Genomic DNA, 26,812 nt, shown 5'->3' with positions numbered 1-26,812 from the left:
AGGTTAATTATCTCCCTTGACCGAAAACTGACCAGTCACAATAATAGAGGCGAATTCCCCGAACTCAAACATAGGAGAGTTGAAAGGGAGTTGTTTATGTAAGGAACCCTTTGAAGCTTAATTATACAGTAAACTGGAACACAAATCAAATGAACAATTACTGTCACGGATCAAGTTCTTCATTTCACCACTTTATAGATGTTAGTATCGAAGAACAATGGAAATCAAATTATAGTCCGTTCCATTTTATTTTTTAGCTGTGCTACTGCTGTTTATTCTTTTTTATTACCTATATACAGCTGTGATGTTATACTGCAACACCGCCGACTTCCTCATCCCAAAATACATTGTTTACAAATATCAGGTTTTAGTAAGAAGCCGCCATGTGCTGCATAACATAAGCTGAACTCCGAGACGGAGTCGTAAATATTCGCCTTTTATGATTCCCGAAATATTGCTGCAAGTACAGGTATAACTAACTAGATTCAGAATATGGATAATAATTATAAAATCTAAACTAATTAAGAAATGATGACCTTCTTATGATGAATATATGTATACAATAACTTTTTAATTACGACATTGTGTTTCAAAATCTAGAGATTTGAGGTTTGCGCCAAGGTGATGCCGATAAACCTTCATCTTTAATGGCGTTTTCTAGTTTCAATTAATTGAAATATGATAGTGCCAACTTAATTCAAATTGAATTTAGATTTTGTGAGGAAACTTTTCTGCATACAATCCACTTGTAAGAAAACTGGATTTATAAAACTACGTAATTACATATCGATAGTTCATATAAGCGTTTTCTAGAGCCATGACAACACTTAGAATATGATATTCTAATTGCTTCTTTATCAAAACTAGCGCCAATTAGGTAGAGACGTCATATAATTTGATAATGATATCTTACGGGCGTTGAACTTCACACATGTTTTGGTAAATGTTGTTGATCAGATGCTTCTGTAGATAGGACAATTACGTTGTCTATTAATTACAGTTCTCATTTGACATGCTACGTTTTCAATAATAAATATCTCTACTAACATGTAGGGTTATGAAGACTTATCAATACCGGAAACAGCCCAGATTGATAATTTGTAAATTTTGACACCTAAAATCAAATTATGAGAGTACTCCACCTTCTACGTGCACAAGAATTCGACCGGGAAAAATATTGAACTATTTCTTTAATATTTTTTTCTATTTTGAAAAAAGAAGTTGGAAACCACAGCTGTGAATTCTACATTTGGTATATCGGTATTGGGGCGTTTTCACGGTAACTAAAATTTTGAAGTGGCTTATTTCTTTTGCATGTCCGCAGCCTCTTGAAAACTCGTACGCGCCCTTAATTGGATAGTTTCTCCAAGTAGAGGTAATTTGTCTTAAGACCACTCTTTCTTTATACATAAGCGTTTTTTGTACAATTAAAAACCTTAAAATCAACTGTCATTGTAGGATGAAAAAGTTTTAATTTGTTCTCGAACATCGCACGATAGAATAGTCCATGGCAGCATTTTGCACCCTCCCGCATCCCATTATTAACATTTTCAGTGATATAATATGAGATTTGCACTTCGATATCAAACAAAAGTAATTTACAACATATAAATATTTTTCTGAAGTAAGACACGATTAATAAATGATCCACTGCCTTCTTTAGGTTCTTGTGGTAATCATCTTTAAATTAATTGGTGCAATGTATTTGTTACCTTTCTTCCTAAGATGCTCCACCGCCAACAGAGCATAAATGACACCTTTCATTTGAACAATAACTGATTTTTTGTCGTGTTTACATGTCTTACTAAACAAACATAAATATACAGCAATTCATTTTGCTTTTTGGTGCATGCACAGTTAGTGCTCAATTCCATATAGTGTATAGTGCCAAGGATTTTTTTCTGGACGCAATTAATAATTTAATATTTCTACCTTGAATTAAAATCAGAAGCTCACACTTTTCAATGGTGGTAATGGGGTAAAGTAAAAATAACTTTTGTCACTGAAGAAAAATAAATTATCTGCTTTTGTTTTTGATAGAGAAAAAATACCATTCATCAGCGTTGGAGCGTTGTTTTATAAATTATTTAATGTATTATGTCAAAATTGATATTCGTCGGCGGTGGAGCATCTTTATATCAATTGTTTCATATATGATGTCAAAGTTGATAATAATAATCAAAACATTAAGTCGTGATACCCACTTACTCAATAACTACTCAATACCCTGCAGCTTCATGGATAGACTAAATCTACAAAATCTGGTAAGCCAGAGTGCATACTGACTGCAGTATATGATTCTCTCGTTCAAAAACACCACCGTAGTGATATATAGTAACACCAAATATCGATAAATTTATCATATACATAAACTGTTAAAGACAAATCAACAACACGTAGACAATTGTTATGCTTTTTATGTTTATTTCATATGAAATATCTGAGACATGTTCGAGTTTGCGTGACTCTTCAATTGATTTAAAGATTTATTGATATTACATAATGTATATTGATTGATTATTGAAACGCTTTACATGGTTTCGATTATTTATATAATCCATATAATAAATTTAATACAATTATACCAGAAACAGATTTCCAGTGATATATATTACTTTACATTAAACATAACTCATTAACCATCTTCGGTAATATATTCATGAATTAAGACAGTAAACAAAACATGTATTTAATGAAGATCCGTGTGAAAATGACACATTATGTAATATATAAGATATCTGGCCCAAAGATAATGAAACAATCTTAACTCCAAAACAGACTAAAGTTTTGACTTGCCAATCACAGATGACATTACAAAATCTTTCATGGTCCTGGGGCCTGATTTATGTGTAATGTCCAAAATACCCGTGTCTTGATACGCAAACTAACGATTTGGTTATGGTAAACATCAACAAACGATCACTCATCACGCACGCATTCTCTCAGACAAACATTGCATTACTGTTAAATTACACCCTTCAATATATGTTCTAGATGATGTTACACAACTAGTGAATGTTTCATATGTGACGTGTCGATGCCTAGTACGATGTGTACCCTGTCACCTTTATCAGACACAGTGCACATTTTATACCATTGTGTGCTGTCCTGCCTGGTCATTTGTCTGAAGAAGGTAACAGTGCACACATTGTACTAGACATCGAAACGTTTCACATAAATGTGCACTCGCTAAGTACATGTATCAATTTTATAATCATTGTTAATTTATATTAGGATCTTTCCGATTGTCTACAGATTTGAAATTATGTATAAGTACTTGTATATTGCTACAGAATTAGTATAAGTCTGTTTAGGTGTGTACACGGTTATCTTCAGTAGGCAATATGCAACTAATGGTGTAAAAAGTGCACACTCCCTTCTAGTCACGAAATATCAGAATAGAAACAATTACTGATTGTATACCTTAGATATACACATTTGTATTCTACTGTGATTTAATAAAAATGTGTTTTTGAGATTCAAATTGATTTTTTTTAAATAACTCTGAACCTGTTTTTTAGGAATGATAGAATCTTACATGGGTTCGCCAATTGGACACGGACAACTCAACCCGAGTGGAAGATTTTGGCTGATTAACCCGAGGCATGCCCAGGGTTGAAAGCAAAAATCTTCCACGAAGGTTGAGATATCCCTGTCTACTTGACAAACACATGTTTGATTATTTTTCTCGCATATTAAAAAACCCACCAGATTAGCAATTACTTAAGAGCATCGACAATTAATGGCGTTCTCGACAATAGTCTCCACATGTATCGATGACGTCATTGTCAAGCGCGTGTAAGCTGTCTTTTCCCAACCCCGGTAAAAGACAGGGTTATCTTTTCCCTACTAACCGCGGAATAACGGGGAAATGATGATGCATGATATCGTAAACAAGTGAAGAATAGTTACGTATTCATCGACTGGTCTGACAGTAAGACTTCTACAAACAGGCCTTCCTATGAAGTCATAACTATGTCATTTTGTGTTCGTAATTAGCCACCACACGCTCGTTTCACATCCTACATATATAGGTACTGGCGTTGATTAAATACAAGTGCTTAAACTGTAAATAATATTATAGCAGTTTAGCGGGGCACTAGAACACGTGGTGTTGCACATGTTACGTAACCCAACATGCACATGTTGATAACAGGAATAAAAGTACACACTTCCACACTCACTGCTTGCTTACATATCGTACATCTCCTCCATGCTCTCACGTAATAGAGAATTTGTAAAGCAACCTTTTTCACGGATACTTAATTTCGCGGAATAGAGTAGTTAGTAAGTTCTAATTAACTTGTACTCAGAGCATTTTTGCGAATACTAATTTTCACGGTTTGTGATCGATCGTGAAATCCGCGAAAATAAAGTTAGTTTAGAAAAGTGTATTGTCAAGCAAATCAACATTCATAACAATCATTATCAGATGTGATGATCTTATTATATATTGAACTCATGAATCACACATTTTATTTACGAACATCATGACCATGCAAATATGGTTCTCTTTGTACAGATGATGCACAGCTTTCAAAATGCACGTGTACAACAACTTCATGCCATAAGTGAAGAATCAATATTTATGAGGGTATAGATGATAAATCTTTGGATATTTTGTTTGATTAATTCGGCTTGAAAAAATTTGTGATTACGATTTTAAACCTACTATCAACCGCATTTCTTTGGCTTGCGATTTAATTTCGCGACTTTAACGGTCGGAGTAAATTCGGAGTAAGTTAATCTCCTCCAATTGATATTTACATCGGGTATATTAAAGGGAATTTTCATTCACAAATTTTAAATCCGCAAATTTTAATTTTTGCGAAATTGTTTTGATATGGAAATCGCAAATTATAAATTATAGAGGTCACGAAAGAAAGTTAGTTTACTGCACAGTATATCTTTAATAACGTTCATACTGGCAAATCAGCAGGAACCTTTAATATGGGTTTTCAGCACCAAACGTTTTAACCCTATTGAGAATTACAAAACTTGCAAGGTAAAGGTTTAGATGTTGCAAGAAAGAACAACATTAGCCGAAAATGATTTGTTTTTTCAGTAGTGCTTAAAATGATACCTATATTTACTATGTGGTACGTGAATACACGTAATAAAACCAAGCAATACTCAACAATCTAACCTTTTACAGTGTTCCAAGTAATTCCAAAGTGACTTTGCAAACATGGTTTTTATCTTAACATACATAAAACTTAATCCATAAAGTCTATATTGTAGCAATTGGATAATATTTTGACATATTACGGAAAACATAACATATTGATAGAAAAATGTCAAATTTTTCAACATGATAAAATTGCTAATATTATTTCCCTGCAATAGGCTACGTCACATAAAATAACCCATAATTCAACGCTAAATACAAATAATTCAATCATAAAGTTTATGCGTAAACTTGTTTTAACTCTACTGTGACATCACGTCATTGTGTGATGGAACTTTGTTTTGACGAAAAATTTGAAGATGTCATTTATCAGGTTACGCATCAACCCGCAGACGTTCTCAAAAGTGTGTTTTATAATGCTGTCTAAAATACGTGTAAGTAGATTAGCATACGTGTCATCACCTGATTGTCATATTTTCCCGGAAATTTTGACAAAGTATGTTACACGTTATCAAGAGTAATGTAATCATAATGTCACTATATCCGGCGGAAGTCGACGGCGAATTATTACCCACATTGCAGTTCGGCTCTTGACAACAGGAAGTACACATGATTTGGGTAACCCCGATCCCTTTAGCTCTGCATCCATACCAACATTCTTTGGCACACGAACGCTTGATACTGATGGTCATTTTCTTCACAGTAATCCGCTCCACCTGGTGGGAAAACAAATCAATATAAAAAATAGTATATATACAAAATGTATATGAGCATGTTTAAGAGGATATGTAAGTCGTATGATGGAGACAAACTTAACTTAAATAAGTGATTAAATGATTATTTTACGTTAATAAGATTTCTTAACTTAAGAAATTGTTCGTGAAATCGTAAATAATCAAACCAATTTTGACCCATGATTGTGCCTGAATACAATGTAGCCAGATATTTAAGCGTGTTTAACGGGGGAAATTTTGACTAGCGTTAATTAGTAGCTTTACTATACGTTCTACATTCTAGTTATCGACTTAAAAGGTTGTTGTGACGAGAAAGAAAGAAACCTTAAAGGGACAATTCAGTCTAAAAGTACATTAAAATTTGCATATATATCAGAAACAAAATCAGTAGTAATGAAAATTAGATTAGTTGGTTTTACTGTGATATGCCAGAAAAGCCTAGCCTACTGTAGTGATATGTATGTGAAATGTTCAAACTCGCTTGCTGTTCGCCTAACGCTTTGTAAGTGTAGAAATGAGGTGGGGGTATTTGTCTAGAACTACTCCAATCGCTCTTACAAAAGTGTGTTCACATTATTAGGTGCATGTTATTGTCTTAATATAATTTCACCAATCCCTAAGTGGTTATGTGTTGCATTTGATTAACGTACGCGACTTTGACTCGGGTCAAATTGGTCAATATGTTTTTGTTTAACATTTCATAAGGAATGTAGAACAATGCTTTTATGTCATATTTTGTTTCATGGTTATGTATCAGAATCACCCTCATTGAATTGTCTCTTTAAAGGAAACTTACAAAGTCAACGGCAGCGACCTACACAGACAACAATATATCTGTATACAATGACTATTCAGTTCCCTTGTGATATATATACGGTAGACACTACAGTACAAAATGTCACATTTGTTATATAAAATAACACATTTGTAGCTAAATAACGGATGTGGGATAAAGATCATGAACGCAGCCTTAATGCGAATATAAACGGAAAATAGCAATTAAGGCGGGGAATATTGATACAAGAAAAACTCATTTAGATTAGCTAATGGAGCAAAGCAGTTTGCTGATTCGCCAACGAAATAGACTAAGGTTCCGATATATTTTGTACTTCTAGGACTGTGTCGTAATTAGTTTTGTAGACGTCACCAGTTACACTTTAATCAGACAAATGTTTCCACAAAACAGTTCTAGTCGTTAAACGTGAAGGTAGGACATATCTTGTATAGGAGGAAAATATAACCAGGATAAGAGGTAATAAGAAAAAAAATGAATATAGAGAATTGCTATCATCAAGTTAAATATCATTAATGACTTGATATAATCTCTCTGTTATGTAAATGTTGGTTTTTTATTCGTTTTAATGAATTTTTATTAAGTTAATATGGACTGATTTGGATTTGAAATCCTAATCAAAATGGGATCCTCTAGATCATAATAGGTTTTTTTTTAATAAAACATAGACTAAACATGGGTTTTTTATTATTTATTTTTCTATTAGAAGTCATTAGCGTTGGATGGCTTAATATCATATCAATACATTTATAGCTAGGGTCACCCCATGACAACTTCCCAATAATCGATACATTACTAGTGTATAGTGCGCGATAATGGTAATTCCATGAAAATATAAAATCTTTTTGAAGCATCCAAGAACAATAAGCAAAATACGAAAGTAAAGGGAAAAAAATTAACAACGAATTAGTAATTGTTTAACATACCAGACAGTACTCCTCGCTGTCCAGACATGTCTTGTTGTCCACTCTGTCTAGTCGGACCTGACAGTCAGTGTATGGGTCCCACACATCTATAAACGTATCTTCACACTCATAACACGCCAGGCCCTGTGACGTCACATCCCCTCCTGCAAAAAAATACAATATTTAATTTAGTTAATTAAAACTGACAATCGATGTGAGTTAAAACATTTCGTCTACATTTAGGTTTGTTAGGAGAAAAACATAACTTAATTGGCTGTCGTATCCTTGGATAAACGTGTCGTCAAACTCATAGCACGCTAGACTCTGTGACGTCACATCTCCTCTTAAAAACAACACACAATATAAGTGAAAACGGACAATAAATGCAAGTGAGGGTGATTGGTTTTGTCTACAATTTCATAAGAAAAAAAAGAACTAAAATGACTGCCATTTCCTTAGAATTAGTTTCTGTCTTCAGTTACAAAAGTAATTTTACATCAAACGGTATTTTGTCTAAATCAAAACAGTAGCAGACGATTTAGTATTTGTCTTCAGTTACAAAAGTAATTTGCTTTACACCACTAGCAAAAATGAAAAGTTTGTGCTTTTAATTTTACTTCAAGACAAAATATTAAAAATAATTAATTGCATCCCGATAACAACCCGTGGCACTATATCCTATATGGAATGAAGTACATGTACCAATTCCGCATGTATCAAAAGCAAAATAAGATATATTATTTTTTTGTGAATTAGACATATGTATACACGATTAAACACAAATTATTGTTAAAATGGTGAGTATCGTTTATCGTTTATGCTCTGTCGGCGGTGGAGTATCTATAAAGAACGACAGGCTCTGCTTTTACGTCATCTCTCCTGAAAACACACAACATTATTTGTTAAAATGTAACTTAAAAGTTTTCGGCTACATATTTAGGGAGGGAACAACAAAATGGATGTCGTTTCCTTGGATACACGTGTCGTCGCACTCATATTACGCTAGGCTCTGTGCCGTCACTCTCCCCATGAAAACAATTCGCAATATCATTTATCAAATGCAAGCTAAAACGTTTCATCTACAAATGTACATGGTGGTATTTAGGGATAAAGAGAACTAAAATGACTGTCACGTCCTTGCATAAACGTATCTCCCCACTCAACACGCCACCATGCATATTTTTTTCATAAACAAGGCTTTCGTTCAACCTAAGAATACACCAAACAACGCACAAATGGTGACCGAGAAAAAATAGAATTATGGCCCAAAAAGTCATTTTGAAAATGCGATGCATTATTTATTAGATGCAAGCGTCAACTAAGAACAAGTATGATACAGTTTGTTTGTTTGTTTGATTAATTAATGTCCTATTTACAGCGAGAGTAAGCTTTACAACTAGTTTATTAGTATTTTAGACTTAAATAGTTATGGTATTGGAGATACGATCCCATACCAAAACTTGATATAATGCCGTTAAACTTTATGCAATGCACTCAATATGAAATAAAGCATTACGGTTTGATAAAATGATGATGACAATACGTGCTCGCCATTGATTCATTAAAGGACAGATAGACGATACAGCTCAAACATGCAGGTATATCCAAACATGTAAATACAATGAGTTGATGCATATTTAATAGGATCTTGATAGCGTTTTAATTATTTTACACTTAATGGTTCCACAATCAGCAAATACTGGTTTTATTGTAATTAAGGAGATAATTTTCATTTGATGAATATTTTATTGATTCTATTGAAATGCATGACCAATCAGTTATAGTATCTGTTTGTTCTACCACTAGAGAAACACTCCCCCCCCCCCTTTTCTATACTTAATTTGTGTACTTACTGTACATCAAGGAAGTGAAACGACTGGTTTGCCTGTTGTCCGTATAATGTGACGGGTAGGATGTGATATGGTGGAATGCTTTAGTGTAAGAGAGTAGGACGACTGGTTCGTCCGTTGTCAGCATAATATGACCGGATTGGGTGTAATTTTTGGTGTATTCGACTGCATGCTGCAGTGATATAGCACAATAAAAAGGGTTTCACTATACAAGAAAACACAAAACGAATATAATGCAGTATCCTAAAATTCGCACTTCACAGTATACCGCAGTATACCGCATCCTTACATGATCCTGTCTGTTAATAGGACATTAATTAATCAAACAAACAAACAAACAAACTAACAGAAACATACAAACACATCCCTCTACAGATGCTGAGTTTTCAAAAGCAGAAAAAAAATATTGTCACAAGTTTTTGGTATGCCACGGCTGATGTTAAAGAGCAAGCTCCACTCTAAAGGCAAAATCACAAACAAAAGTAAACAGGTTATTCAAATTCTATTGAAAGGTCGCACTTTATTCTGGTTCGTATTTCACAGTCTTTCAAACCTTTCATGTTGTGGTTTATGGTTTTCGTTGATGAACCGTGTGTGTATTAAATTGATTAGAAAATTCAGAGACGTGATATCAGACAAAATGCATTATCGACTTGGAGGGAATAAAGCATTATCTCAGAAACTCTATCGAACGGTGAATGTTGACTGAGCGTTATTTCATCGTCTGCACCAGGTTACAAAAGTTTCGATAATTGTGTAATGTATCGGTAAACCTGTGCTCCATGTATAGTATCGATTTTTTTCCTACACTGAGTAACAGGTGAGCATTGGGAAAACGCGCGCAAATGTAGAAGGTTAGAAATAGAACCGACAAATACATTTTAGACAACGATTGGTTTTCTGTTCCATGACTCAAAACTTTGACATATTTAAGAAAAAGGAAAGTATTATGTTTAATAATCTATAGAAATTTTCATATAAATCGATTGCTTTACATGAATTGCATCAATATTGTAGAACACTGCAACTTTATCAAGTTTATTTAATTTTGAGAACAATTTCATTTCAGTTTCCAACAATTCTGTCTCTTCCGACCGGCAGTAAACACACATTACCATAATAACAAACGTGTCCTTTTTGTAATATTTTTGTGTCTATTGTATATAATTGTGTATAGCATCCCAATGGTAATATTAATAGTTATAAAACGTAGATTATTGATGTATATTTTAAAATATTCAATGTTTATAGGCAAATATTATGAATATTTGACAAGGTGACAAAATTGATAATTTTCTTTTTCTGGTTTATTCCAAATTGATTATTGATAAATCTATTATTTTTAAAGTATTAAAACATCTTTATATAATAAAACATAAATATTTAATAATGGGATAAAATAAGTTTCTTTTCGTGATATATTTCAAACAGTTTATAAACCATCTCTTGATTGTTCATATCTGGAATGGCTCTTATTATTGAAACTATGGTTATTTAAGCATTAAACTGTCTTTCTATGATATCTATGGTCTATATATATGCCAGAGCTTTGCAGACAATCTTCATGATGCGCGCTGGCATTATATACATATATACAATGTATGCATCTGATTTAAACCGATGCGTTGTACTTTTATATGCATTGTAATAGAGTTTGAGACGTTCATAAATAACAATATACATGTATTATCATTATTTAATGTCACATAGTACAGTAGCTGAAATTACTGACTGAGAATTAAAGATCATAAAACATAACCTGTGCACTGTCGGAGTAACTGCCGCTTTTATGGCAGCCACATACGGTGATTTTAAATATATCACCATTCTTCCATATACACTGTTCTAGAAATTGTATCGTCTGTACAGAGTTTGGATAGGTCGTGCGTTTATCATAGGGATATTACCTATCACTAATTATCGTCCTCTCGTTGTAAATGACTACATAGTTGAGGATAATATACTTTTGCCTTCTTTCTCGTTCAAGGTCGTCTGGCTCCGTGGTCATGAGGCTACAGTATATAGTGCGTAGACAATCAACAATGTTTTAACGTCATCTTTTCTGAGAATGTTTTATAGAGCTAAGACTGTATAATGACATTGACGCAGCATATTTTCAGTTTGTTTTTATAGGGCAACTGCTGCTCCTTTTCAACACATAACATCATTGCCTGTTTTTGTTCGAGACTAAACATAAGTTTCTTTCCCTGTTCTAGAATTAGCATCAGCGTCTGCTCCTGTTCAAGACTTAACATCAGTGTCTGCTGAGGTAAGGACTTCTGAGAATAGGGTAGCTTCTGCAGCGCTCTTGTTTTAGTAGAACACGTTTTGCTTCTTCTCGTGACTTTACATTTTGTCGGGATATGACGGTTAGTTTTCCCATTACCATCATACTATGACCTTGTGGTATAGCTCTTCTATGATTACAGGGAGACTTCAACCGGGACAGGACAGTCTCTCTAACATCAGGTATGGCATACTAGCTGGTTGATATTTCAAATACTGAGAAGGCCTTTAAATGACCTTTACCTGATGATAGTCAATAAATAAATTAAAAATAAAATGAAATACCCATTTGTACAAGTTTCCTTACATAGATAGATCAACACAAATTGGGCTAAATACATTAACTTTGTACTCGATTGACTGCACGGATTATGAATTTCAATTTATGACCAATATATGCGCAGCAAGGTACTCAATTCAATCTATTTAATTCTGCGCGAGAGATAATTCCTTTCCGTAGCGTGAAAATTTCTTTGGATTAATCATTTTTCAATAAATAACTTGAAAGATTTATGGATATATGTACAGGTGTGCCTGTCATTGCTAGTACGGTCGGCTATCTGATCCGGAAATAAGAGACCGGCCTGGGACCCGGTCGATATCGTTACCCCGGGGTTACATAGATACCCGGATATTAACTAGACTGATCGATAGTGTTTACATTGACCACAGGCCACTTAAATCCGTATAATTAAACTTATTAGATAGAGAGTATTAGAATGACACATCCAGCCAAAGGACAAAGGGCCTGAAAGTAATAACACCAGGGACAGAAACATGAATGACAAGACATAAATTGACCAAACACACGAGACCTCTATTCATACTAGAACGTTAAATTTTCACGGTGTTTATGTAGCACACGAAACGTTGCAATTTCATAACAAATACCAAATGTCATAAGCCGGTAATTTTCGTGGGTCAAAGCTTTCACGATTTGATCTAAGAACGAGAAAAATAATTTTAACGGTTCTATATTTTCGCGATCTGGCATTTAGATTATCTATAATTAAACTATTTCTCATTATTTCGTAGATCGAATTTTCGCGACCATAGCGATGTGCCGTGAAATCGCGAAAATAACCAGCTCTATGGAATTCTTAAAAATTAAGAATGTGTTCATTAAACAAATATTTGTACTTCGCATCTTAATTTAGAATCAGTTTAGATTTTGATAAAAAATATAATTCTATGAACTATAATTGTTTTCCAGTGGAAATACGAATATAGCAATAATAATAAAAAAAAACAAAAACAAAAATCCCAAAATAGAATGCTCGATCGAGTGACAACATACCATTTTGATGATAATTTTCAAAGGTAATATACAGTTAATTAGTTTGATCGCAAAACATGTATGTGTGGAATAAGTATATATCGGTTAATCATATCGTATAACCTGTCAACACCGGCCCTTGGCTAATATGGATCCCTGTGTATGCCTAATTAACTATATATATGCTTCTTTTTCTTTTAATTTATGGCAGTTAAAATCGATTCCAAAATATTATCGTCCTACAAGATATTAACATTAAGAGATAATATGGACAAAGGAATGCTTAGGGTTAATGCCATATAAACTGTCAAGGTCATTCAAGGACGCTTACCAAAGATAAAGTCCATAAGTTAAAACGATTATCAAATATGTTTTAGAATTCAAGAGCAGATACTTAAATCAAATCATGTCTTTTGTGTTTAAAATGTCCGGTGATTATACCGAATGTAAATAAAATGTAAATGATAAAAAGTTGAAAGCTAAAATACAGAAAATAATTCGCTGCTATCGATAAAACAATCTAAACTAATCATATTACATACAGAAGTATGATAGTTTTTTGATGCCGAATGTCAAGCCTAAATCTTCTTTGTAAATAAGATAGTATTGGTCTTCAAACATATCAAAATAGAACGAAATTAGCTTTAAATGGATAATGTTAATGGCTGGAGGTGAAAGGAATAGCTTGTTTTTACAATAATTACTTCTTTGATTACATTTCGGACATGAATAATTAACTAGGCGTGGTATGTTACTCTGTAAACAATATTATAGACCTATTGTTTCTATGAACGAGTATTGTACATTTCCCTACGGTCCAATAACTGAGCAAACCCACGCGAATAACCTTTGTTGTTTATGTTCATTCTTATTTGTCGTAGGTCTATAACGATAAGTTATCTACATAGACCACCTACAAAAATACAATAGAAACACAAAACAAATAAAAAATACGTATAGGACAGGTTCTATAGTAGACTTACCTGAGAAACATAGAATCAAGCTGACAATCCAAAATATTTTTGGATGAAGAGTCATATTTATGTGAATATCCGTCTTATTCCTAGACTCTGCGATTCTCAGAGTCTTCAGATGTACATCCGAAAGAAATCCAAGTACAAACTCCGAAATAACAATCCATGTTTGGATAGCTTCCTCACACTTTTATTACCTTGAATATTACACTAATTTAAATCCATCGATAAACAAACAGCTCCATCTATCAGGTTCACCTTAGTGATGATTGTTCTAAAAAACTTTAATTCCTCGAATTGTCAGAATCAGTTTTCTCCACAAGTCTCACTGTTTATTTATTATATTTCATAAAAAATATGAATCTGTCGAAAAACATTCCAACTTCGTCTATCTGCCACGCTGGATAGTTATGATAAAACATTTTATATTAGCTTATTATCGACTGATAAACGACAGAATTAACTTTTGCGTTTTGCTATGACATTAAACACAAACGTTTCCAGGAAATTACTGCCGTCGGTAGGTAGCCTACCTCACTATCCAGTATCGACCGCCACCCAGAACCACCACAGTAATAGCTCCGTTTTACGCCATTTTCCCAATTAAAATTAAAATCCGTCTTAGGATCAATGGGCTGGCTGATGAGGGAGTGTTTGTTCTTCTCCCACAGGGCCAGTCACGTAACGGGTACAGATCAATACAGAAACACAAGGTAAAAAGCCTTGTCAGAATCAAAATATTAAATAAATATTGGGAAAAACTCAGCGACATCAAATAAAAATATATAATCAAGCGAATAAAAAGATAATATTGGAGATTTATAGGATATTAATCATCGCTAGTTACCAACACAATGCCCCACTTTTGAGACACGCTATGACAACCAGCGGCGTGCCCAGCATCACTTTAGTGTGAGGTAGTGCTGTTCCGGCTGCGACGCTTTGAGATGGGGACGATAATCACTGAGGAACGAGGTAAAACGGAAGGCCTACATTATACAGCGGTATAAAGGGATCACAATTCGGAATACATCGGAGATTATCATGGTCACGGTCTACATCACTTAATATCTGTTAATCACTCAAAATTGTATAGTTCTTGTTTTCTTCAATTAGTTTATGATCACCTTTTTCTGTTTTTTATTAATAATTATAGTTTTCATCGAGCAACCATTTCCATCTAGTTATGTGTGGCCTTTGGTTTCCACTCTATTTCTATGGGCTTTGTTTTAATAATTCTTTGTTCAAAAAATGATTTAAAAAAATGCCTGCCGCTCGTTTTTTTTTTAATTTAATGTTTCTTATTATTGGTGCTTCTAAACACTGAAATTTTAAAAGATCTACCACTAGCTTTAGATTAAGTCAGAGATTGAAAGTTATGCAAAACTGAATTATAAATAGTTTTAATTTAGATGCATCGAGGTTTGTAATTATCAACCTTATTTGATATAACCTGATACGTCGCGCTAGATTAATTTGTGTAGACCTCTCCTGATAAGTCGATATGATTGAATTTTAAAAAATAACATACCAACTGTAAGACCAAGCCTAACATCTACCAAAATAATAATTGGGATTTTATGTAATATGAACTTGAAACACTTCCAATTTAGCTCGATCTTGCAACGTTGTCACCTCATCTCAAAGCAATATCATAAAATAAATATCCCTTCACTTTATTGCCATTACCTCTGCATAAGTTGTCTCTATATCTTTTAATTCTTTATTTCACTTCTCGTAATATGTCCATTGGGTGAATTAAAAAAATGAGTTTTGCTGGTGTTTTATCTTGCCATTCGAAAATGTGTGGCAATGTCAAAAAATAGAGTATGCAATCAGCGTCTTCCGAGTTTGTGGAATGGAAATTGTGTCATCAATCACAATGAACTGCTCTACTGGTAAGGCACAGCTGTTTTGATCTAATATTTTCTCTCATTTCACCTCTCTAGCGAGTATTTCATTGGCACTCCTGCATGATAAGATTTTATTCCACGAGAAAAGAGTATACATAACAACTACAAATCTGCTCAATTCAACTCTAGATTATGTACGGATGGTATCTAAGTTAAGCCTTTTCCTTTTCATGAATTTCCAACTTCAATTTGTTTCTGCCTCCATGCAACATGACAAATTACTCTTTTTCAATCTTTCCGACCGACGTGTCCAACACAGCAAAATTTTCCAGTCATTTTATATATTTTACCATAAAACACAGAGTCAAAATACCAAATACATAACTACAGAGGAACACGGAGAATACTGAGCTTAAATAAGGGGTTTAGGGTTGTAAGACAGTTCACAAGCACCTGACAATCGCCAGACGAGGCTAACGTCATCAGTAGATGCGACATAACCGCATGTAAGATTATATTAGTCATGACAACAACATCAATTTGGACATGCAACGACGTTCATGCGATAACGGCGGTATAGAGATGTTTGAATACTACTTTAGGTTCGTTTTCCATGCAAGTATTGGAGAAAAATAATCAAGCATTTTGGGCATGCTTCGTGTTGTCCGGTCAAAATCTTTCACTCGGGTTGAGATATTCCAGTCCATTTGACAAAACCATGTAAGATTATATTAGTCATGCTTCGCGGCTATTAGTTGTCTTTGTCTTGAACTGTCATGAAATAGTAAGCATATCCTCACTTTTGTTTTAAGGAAGATCGTGAATTTCCATACAAAAAGATTTAACGAGTCTAAGAATTCGCAGAAACTCTAAAAAAGATTGAAGCCTTTAAGACGAGTTTCATTTAACCTCTTATGAAATAAACATTTGCCGCCTTATCCTTCACGATGTCCTATCTTGATTATATTAACGTCCTATCAACAGCCAGGGTCATTTAAGGACGACCTCCGATGTATGTGGTGGCTTTCGTGTGTGAAGTGTTCAGGATGATTACAACCTAGGGTGACAGCCATTCAATGAACGATATTGTTCGTCAAGTAAACATCTACTGGTTTGGTTGGGTTAATTTCATTTACGTCCTATTAAGAGCAAGGGTCATGTAAGGACGGCCTCTTATGTATGTGGTGTGTTGCGTGTATGAAGTGGCAAATGTTTTGGGAGACTGTGGTATATTCGTGTTGTGTCTTCTTGTATAGTGAAACTGTTGCCATTTTGAAAGTGCTGCAATTTTATATCACAGAAGTATACCAAGTAGCACACTTCACCCGTTCCCAATGTCCCATTGGCGGCATATTACGGCTAATGTTCATCACATAGGGTTACAAACACTCCCCTTCAAGAAAATATCGCAACCTAGATGTTCCAGATGCTACAAATATTTCTTCGGAATTGAGAACTCTGTCTTCTAACTCTTAACCGATAGAACTGAAGATATGACCTCTCTCTAGCGGAGAGGTACTAAGTATACTGCAGCTAACGAGAGTTGTACTTCTACTTTCAAAATGAAATTTAATTTAAAAAAAAAAAAATCAACACCTTCATGAAACAGCTAGAAAAGGTCATGTTGCATCAATAAATTGTATTGTGTATTATAATTTAAACAAGAGCTGTTGGAGAACAGCAAAGCTCGCCTATTCAGAAGAAGTTGATGTTCAAGTATTTACTATTTAAACATGGAAATATGACAAATTAACAGACTCAAAAAAAAACCTAAAGGGCCCCAAATTGGTTGTATTATCACGTTCAGCATCATACACATTAGGAAAATAAAATCATAAACATTTATGATGACTTAAGCTTAAACAATAGACAAAATAGAAACTTGCTCAAAAACTTTAACATGGAAATATGACAAATTAACAGACTCAAAAAAACCTAAAGGGCCCCAAATTGGTTGTATTATCACGTTCAGCATCCATACACATTAGGAAATAAATCATAAAATTTATGATGACTTAAGCTTAAACAATTGACGAAACAGAAACTTGCTCAAAAACTTTAACATGAAATGGGACGCCAACGCTGACGCCGACGCCGGTGCCGGGGTGACAACATTGGCTCCCCCTATTCTTCGAATAGGCGAGCTAAAAATTACTTCCCTATAGCATTAAGTTGAATATCGTGAAAACGTACTATTTATTATGTCTAAAAATTGGCGTAGCATTAGGATTCGAACGGTGTTATTTATCGAGAACGTTGTTATTTATCGAATCATGACCCTCAACAACTAGACCTAAAAATAACGTGTCCCGTTCACCGATCAAGGGTATCTCTTTACAGTGAATTGCACTAAATTCGTTATATCGATTTGAGTATACAATACACAACCTGTGTAGGTTTTTATCAATGGCTATTATACATACCTGTTGAGGCAGACATGATAACGTAGCCATGTCACGTACTGCGGCATTGAAATTTTGTGATTTTCTATATTCTTTGCTGTGTTAATACACACCAAGGAAAATGATTCACATCATTATGACAATTGAAATGATTAATCATACCGTATTTACACTGTTCAGCGCATTAAATTCGTGTGAACATTTTCCGCGGTTTCCTACACGGAACAAAGTCGGTGGAATTTAGGTTTCTTATGATTCTTGAATTTCGATGATGCTATTGTTCATCGGTATATTTCTAAAGTGTTTGAAATAATCCACTCCCGAAATTTAACGGTTATGTAGTAAGTTCACAATACTCTCCAAAGGCAGTTCCTGTAAAACTTAATTGTTTGTTAGTTTGTTTGATTAATTAACGTCCTATTAACAGCCAGGGTCATGTAAAGTCGACCTCCCATGTATGCAGAGTGCAAACGTGTATGAAGTGGGCGGTGCGTGTTTTGGGAGATTGTGGTATGTTCGTGTTGTGTCTTCTAGCATGCTGCCGAAGACACCAAGCAACACTTCCTGCCTAGTCACATTATACTGACAACGACAAACCAGTCGTCCCACTTCCTGTATGCTGAGCGCTATGCAGGAGCAGCAACTACCACTTTTATAGACTAAGGTGTGTCTCGGCCAGGGGACAGAACCCAGAGCCTTCATCACAGGGGCGAACGCTCAGCAGAAGGCCAAAAGTGAGGCGGTGCCAAGGGAGGCATTAGGAAGAACAAATTTAGGTAGGAAGAAGAGAAAAGATAAGATCCTAAATTTAGTCGCCTTTTACTCTGTACGATCATTCATATATATATATATATATATATATATATAGGGGCAGCAGGTTCAATTCTAACGCCCTACCTGCAGGGCCTGACAACAAACGTACAAACCATTAGATGATCGTATAAGGCGACTAAATTGGGAATTTTACCTTTTCCCCTCTTCCGAACTGACTCTCCTCTACAAATGTCTCCGTTTAATTTTGGGCTCTAACTGTAGGAAGAAAGTTATAAGTTCATGTGGTCACGTCACTAATTAGTCTTTAAAAATGATAGTTTCTGATCTATGAAACGGAATGCGAATATCTTGACTTTAAGATTGCCAAAAGCTCCAAATAATGCAGAACGCACAACAAAACGTAAAAGGTGAAGCCATCACTTAAGAATATATAAATGTTATCTTTCCATAAGTAGTCGCCTTTTCGGTCATAAAAATGGTGTCAGCATAATACATATTTCAGTGAATAGCGTTAGCTACCCTCATTACAGAATAAGGTTGGGGTCTTATCTCTTCTCGTTTTCCTCATAAATGACATAGAATTTTGGTCTTGAATAGAATTTTGGTCTTGAAGGTTGTGGGAGGAGTGGTTTAATCATTGCCAGTATAATGGGACTGGATGGGTTGTGGTGTTCGGTTCTTGACATTCTGCTTCAGCGATATTTAAAGCAATATAAAATGGGTAATAGTTTAAGGTGGGGCGTTAGAATTGTGTGTGCAACCTACAAAGCATGTTGTAAAAGGCGACTACATTTGGAATTTATCTTTTCTATTCTTCCTAAACGACTCTTCCTAACGAGTAACGTATCCCTTGACACAACTTTTAGCCATGAGTTGAGCGTTCGTTACTGTGAGGAAGGCTTTGGGTTTTCTGACCTGACTGAGACACATGTACGTTATGTCCCTTCTTAGTGTTCAGCATAAAGTGAATGGGACGACTGGTTTGCTTGACGTATTACAATGTGACCGCGATGGGTGTTTTTGTTGTGTCTCTGGCAACATGCTCCAGTGAGATAGCACTATATAAAGGACAATACAAGTATATCAACAACCAACCAAAGCAAGAGCTCCGCTTTCACTAGAAAATATAAATCAGCATACCACAGTCTCCCGAAATCCCAACACGCAGAACATTGTGGTGTAGTCTGCAAAGTTAATGTCGCCCAGCTGTGTCGAGAGCGTCGATTGTATTCCGTTGATTATTTCTGAAGAAGTTTTTTCATGATTCAATATCAATATAATTGATCAGAAGGAAGAGGAATGGTGACAGCAGTCCTCCCTGACGAACTCCAGTCTTCACCTGAAAACTACCCGGTAGTTGGCAAGCATGGGAGCATACAGGAGAGGTTGCCAGAAGTAGATGGAACAATTTGCTTGTTTTATTTTGTTTTCGTTTCTTTTTTTTAGAAAGAACGTGATTAAATTGCCTCAGTAGCCTTGATGATAACTTTTGCTGCTGTTTCAATGTTTTGTTTTCTTTCTAGTTGACATAGACATACCGTAATATCAGTAACAATTTCAGTTTCTGCTCTGCTGAAATATCCGTATAAAAGATTAGAGAAAGTTTAACAGCGAGATAGCATCAAAATCGGCACACACATTCTCGCAGACTCTTTATTAACTCAGTCATGTTATTTACACGATGAACCGTCCCTAAATGACTTCAGTGTGTGAAGCAAATCAAACCCGATTGCATATAATGACTAAACTCTCGAAAAGTGTTTCTAAAAACATTTGTAAGCGAAAGAAAAAAACATGCAATTCTGTTCATTTGAGTAAATTATGACTTAATGTAATTTTGGTTAAGAAAGAACGAAAATAGTTAATTCGCAGGGCTGTCTCTTGTCTCCCCTTTTGTTCCTTAAATATTTTAATTAGTGGGTGAGGACGAATTTGGAATATGAATGAGGGCAGAAAGCTAGACTGACCACAGCCTCTAGAATATCAAAAACATCACCAAAGTTTGGATAAATTATCATTTTGTCTCCGCGACATATCTGATTCTAAGTTACAAACTAAGGGGAGGTAATTTAATATTAGAACTCTTATCAACAATTTTGGGCCATGTGTCCAGTCTAGAATAAGGACATGGACACAATAATGTCCAATAATAAATCATCTGACCAGTGGTCATTCGTGCTATTGGAGTGTATGACATGCAACCAGGACTAGAAATGGTTTGTCTCAAAGACGATTTATCTGCTTCAGATCATGATAACCTATATTGACCGAGACTCCAGTGGTGACTGTACACTATCTCTGGTATTCCATGATAATGACCATACTGGCATGCCTTTATCCCTTACGAAAGTGTGTATATTAGATACCATTAGATACCTGGAGCTTTATTACCTGCGATATCGATAGAACAGAGATTATTGGAACCCCATAGCTGATAGAATAGGCCGAATGTCCTGATACGGTACAGATATTGCCGTTAACTATAATAGAAGATGATATCTGGGTGTTTCTCTAGAATAAATATTTATAAAATTCGGCGAGTACTCTGTCACCCGACGCACTGTCACGTTTCACGCTTAACAAATTTCAAAATAAGTAAAATAATAACACTTTGGTTTAATACATTTTCCAATGCATTTTATATAACATGTACAGTATATATGTATATCAAAAGTTTATAATTATATCTATATATATAGACAGTCATCTCAATGGCTTATTTTAAAATATATCGACAGTTTTGCGTGTTGATTTAACACGGAATAGAGTGATTTTAATTTTTATCTTTTAGCTTTTAAAAAATGTCATTTTAAATCGCATTTTAACTAAATCATGGACATGCTTATATTTATTTTTATTTCTTAATAATTTGCAATACTTGTAGTTTTTCTCAATTCTTTTAAATCGGTTGAAAAATAAAACAGATAGCCATGTACGGCAAGTGATCGCATACCATACGTGTAATACGGGAACAAAGGGAGGTAACTCGTGCATACTTCTCTGGAAAATAATTGGTGATCGAAAATAAAGGATGATAAAAAGATAACTTTATAAATACACGCAGTTATTTTCCAAATTCCATAGCAAGGCAATGTTAATTTCTGATATCGAAAATCTAGATTATCCATTGAACCTTTGGTTTCTTATTTTTTAACAAATATTATTTTGTTCAATTAATTAACCTACAGTGTATACATATATATATGTGTGTGTGGTAAAGATGCTCCACCACCGACAGAGCGTAAATGATATTCATCATTTGAACAATAATTGGTGTTTTATCGTGTATATATGTGTCTAATTAACACAAAAAAAAATAATACAAAATTATTTAATTTGCATTTGGTGCATGCGAAATCAGTACTTCATTACATATAATATATAGTGCCACGGAATTTTTTCGGGATGCAATTATTTTTTTTTTAAACTTTAAACTTGAAGTAAAATTAGAAGCTCAAACTTTCCAATGGTGGTAATGGTGTAAAGTAAGTAACTTTTGTAACTGAAGAAAAAATGCTAAATCGTCTGCTCCTGTTTTTGATGGTGAAAACAATACCATTTGTCAGCGATGGAGCATCTTTAATGGTTACATTTTAAAATCATTGATAAGATGGACAGAAAAAAATGAAAATAATTCGGAATAGCCCTTCAGGTCCAATCCAGTTAATTTGCCTCTGTCAGCAATATGACCTTTACATGACCTCAAACAAGGAACACTTTGACCTTGACATAACCTCACGTGCATTTCGTGCATGTATATTGGTTATCACCACATCTGTTTTTATCCTAGAACACACCGGTCTAATGCTGCAATGCAGATAAGGCAGATCTGTTAATGTTATGGTAGATAATGTCAACACGACCTTTAATTATATAAATCTTGTATAAGCCTAAAGGATTAGGGTTGTGTATATAAGACACATGATCATGATGCTTAGTGCAATCGAAAATTCACCCATTCCCACTCTTCATCCCTCCCCGACCCCCTCCCACTCAGTACTCAATAAACACTCGCCTGAAAGCAGACACACGTGCAGCCCTCCCACTCAATAGATATAAGAAAGTCAGTAAAGTCGGTAAAATGGATGTTTGGCGCGCGTGAGGAGAAAGTGAGGGTAAAATCCTGATGGCGTGCTGCTCGCGTGCTGTAAGGGATCAGAAGGCGTCTTTGTCGATTTTGGTAGATGTAAACAAAAATAAAAGAATCAGAGATATCAGGGAGAAAATGGGAGTAAATTAAGAGATATGGGTCTGAACGAGACACAGGTAAAGACCATAGGTGGATCTGGTCTTATGAGCTGTGAGAAATTATTTAGGTTTTACAAACGTGATGAGAAAGTCATTAATACACATTAAAGACTTCAAGGTTAATATCTGAAACAGGAGGGGCAAGATCGGAAGTTAAGATGTTATTAAAATTCATTCTTATGTGAATCAAAGAGGTTCGCGAATCGGGGTCAGTAAGAGTTTATTATGGGGAGGTATACATAAAGTTGTGAGAAGGGAGGTACGGAGAGTCGTTGGAGGGGGAGGGGTGTTAAATCGGATTCCCCTGGGAGGGGGATACAGCATGCGCGGAAAGTAGGCAAACGTGTTTCGCACGCGCCTCCCATCTACACTAATTAGTACAACACTCGACATTGCAGGCGTCGCGACTGTACTTCCGCTCAACAATACACTGAAATGTGAGGCATTTCCGTATAGCATACAAACGAGGAACCTATAATTATACACACATCTACGGTGACCCATATCACCCATCGGTTTTCACTCGAGATACAAATACCTAATTTTATTGTGGGTATGGCAGTTTATACTCAAGATATACGTGGGTTTGTACATGTTCAAAATACATGACAGTGTACACTCGAGATAAACGTGTGCTTGTGCGTGTATTAAATGAATGACAGAATACACTCGAGATATACATGACAGCTTACAATCGAGATGTACGTAGGTTTGAACATGTACAAAATAAATGAAGTTTACACTCGATTTATAAAGATTACACTCGTATGTTTGTACATGTATAAAATAAATGAAGTTTACACTCGATTTATAAGTATGTTTGTACATGTATAAAATACATGCCAGTTTACACTCGAGATATACGTGCGTTTGTACATGTACAAAATACATGGCAGATTACACTCGAGATATACGTGCGTTTGTATATGTACAAAATACATGACAATTTACACTCGAGATATACTTGTTTTTGTACATGTACAAAGTACACTCGAGATACACGCGTGTTTGTACAAAAACATAACTTTTATTTTTTTATACGGAGGATAGGTAAGTCTTTGCATATTGTGTGTAACGCTAGGCCTATTTCGAAATTGAATGCAAAAACGAAGGGTAAAGCTGATGATACGGTTTAGTGGGTTTTTTGTTGTTGTGTTTTCTCTCTCTAGAAACCTGAATGAAGAGGAAACTTTGTTTACATTCAATTGTAAAATTTCCTATTGTCAACCGAGTACTGACGAGCATAATATTGTCTTTGCCGCAGAAAGATCAGTCTTGAAACCAATATAAGACCGAACACGTCTTTTATTTATTAGCTCACCTGGTCCGAAGGACCGAGGTGAGCTTATGGGATACCACAGCGTCCGGCGTCCGTCGTCCGTCGACTTCTTCTCCATAACCGCTGGTCGGATTTCAACAAAATTTGACTGGTAGCATCCTTATGGGCTACTAACTGAAAATTGTACACATGATGGGGCTGATCCCCCGGGGGCCTGAGGGGCGGGGCCAAAAGGGGTCAATTTGGCTATTTCCATATAAACGACTTCTTCTCTGAAACCAAGCATGGGATAGCACCCATAATGCAATGGTAGCATCCTTATAGGGTGGGGATTCAAAATTGTACAAATGATGGGGCTGACCCCCCGGGGGCCTGAGGGGCGGGGTCAAAGGGGCCAATTTGGCTATTTCCATATAAACGACTTACTTCTCTGAAACTAAGCATGGTTTATAGCACCCATAATACAATGGTAGCATCCATCTTATAGTGTGGGATTCAAAATTGTGCAAATGATAGGGCTGACCCCCCCCCCCCCGGGGGGCCTGAGGGGTGGGGTCAAAAGGGGGCCAATTTGGCTATTTCCATATAAACGACTTCATCTCTGAAACTAAGCGTGGTATAGCACCCATAATGCAATGGTAGCATCCTTATAGTGTGGGGATTCAAAATTGTGCAAATGATAGGGCTGATCCCCCCGGGGGGCTTGAGGGGCGGGGTCAAAAGGGGTCAATTTGGCTTTTTCCATATAAATGACTTCTTCTCTGCAACTAAGCATGGTATAGCACCCATAATGCAATGGTAGCATCCTTATAGGGTGGGGATTCCAAATTGTGCAAATGATGGGGCTGACCCCCCGGGGGCCTGAGGGGCGGGGTCAAAAGGGGTCAATTTCCTATTTCCATATAAACGACTTCTTCTCTGAAACTTAAGCATGGTATTAGCACCCATTATGCAATGGTTAGCATCCTTATAGTGTGGGGATTCAAAATTTTGTGCAAATGATGGGGCTGACCCCCCCCGGGGGCCTTAAGGGTGGGGTCAAAAGGGGTTAATTTAGCTATTTCCATATAAACGACTTCTTCTCTGCAACTAAGAATGGAAGAGCACTTATAATGCAATGGTAGCATCCTTACAGGGTTGGGATTTGAAATTGTACAAATGATAGTGCTGAACCCCGGGGCCTTAGACGGCAATAGATGCGAGGTCAAAAAGGTCAATTAGGCTACTACTCATACAAATTACTTTGTCTCTGAACCTATGTATTGGATAGCATATTTGTATGGTATCAATAGCATCATTGTATGGTTGTGATTCAAAATTAAACTTTGGGAGTCAATTTTGCTTATTTTTCTAATTGTCAGAGTCTTGTGATAATTACTAACAAAAAACCAGGTGAACGATATAGGCCCTCTGGGCCTCTTGTTACCAATTCAAAGCCACTTTGTCATCTGTGAAAAGTTTAAACGTAATTTAAGTAATTAAAGTTTCTTTAGATTATCATAAGACGTAACAGCCTATCTAAGCTTACTATACTAGTATAAAACTTGGTTAAGGAAGGCCATCGTCGTGGTAAATTACGTCTCTCGGGCAAGCCGTTTGTCATTTTAGCGTAAATGACGTCTCAAGGCAAGGCGTAAGATAGAGCGTCCCGTCATTATGTCGTAAAACGTATTACCATCAATCATAAATAATTTAGTGTCGTTATGCCTTTAGTTTTACAACGTAATCAAGTGTTCAATAAACGTCATGTTCATGATGTCACTAATTCAATGACGTCATCAGGATTCAGCGTCCAATTATTTTTTTAATATCGTAACTCCGGTCCCAGGTCTGACATTTATGACGGCATCAATATAAATTGTTCCATAACTTTGTTGAAGACGTCATGATGGCACAGCATCCATTTATTTTATATTTCAATCATTTATATAACCCTGTATATGACATCATAAAAGCACGGTGCCCTTTCTCTTTCTTAATGACGTCGTGTGCGTATAGTGTCCAGTCACTCAACACGTCGGTTAAAATGTAGATACATTGTAGTGCAAATTTTAATATTTAGCCAATCATAAAACAACCATTTCCCTTGACAATGCACTTTAAAAACTATACTTGCTGACTAATTTATACAAAGGCCAAACAATATCAGAAATTTGATAGTGGTGAATAATTCTAAAGTTCGTCAGGTCTACACAGTGTATCTGCGATGTTAGGGTCTCCATACAATCGAAAGTTGGGGAAGCCCATCAGATCAGTGAAGCGCTAATTCAAGTACGTCTGACGTCATTTCTCAAATCCAGGTATCGTGTG

General features: G+C 35.4%; 1 protein-coding gene across 1 annotated transcript; it reads right to left on the bottom strand.

Moving 5' to 3' along the window:
* Positions 1-2,417: 2,417 nt before the first annotated feature.
* On the bottom strand, positions 2,418-14,843 carry LOC138323995 (uncharacterized). Its single transcript, XM_069268968.1, has 3 exons — positions 13,956-14,843; positions 7,582-7,724; positions 2,418-5,844 (listed from the first exon to the last, which is right to left on the bottom strand). Exons 1-3 carry the CDS (start codon positions 14,008-14,010, stop codon positions 5,587-5,589), a joined length of 456 nt encoding a protein of 151 aa, XP_069125069.1. The 5' UTR covers positions 14,011-14,843; the 3' UTR covers positions 2,418-5,586.
* Between the last annotated feature and the right edge of the window lie 11,969 nt (positions 14,844-26,812).

This window comes from Argopecten irradians, chromosome 5 (genome assembly GCF_041381155.1).
Source record: "Argopecten irradians isolate NY chromosome 5, Ai_NY, whole genome shotgun sequence".
Taxonomy (NCBI): Eukaryota; Metazoa; Mollusca; class Bivalvia; order Pectinida; family Pectinidae; genus Argopecten; species Argopecten irradians.
This window is presented reverse-complemented; position numbering and strand designations above follow the sequence as displayed.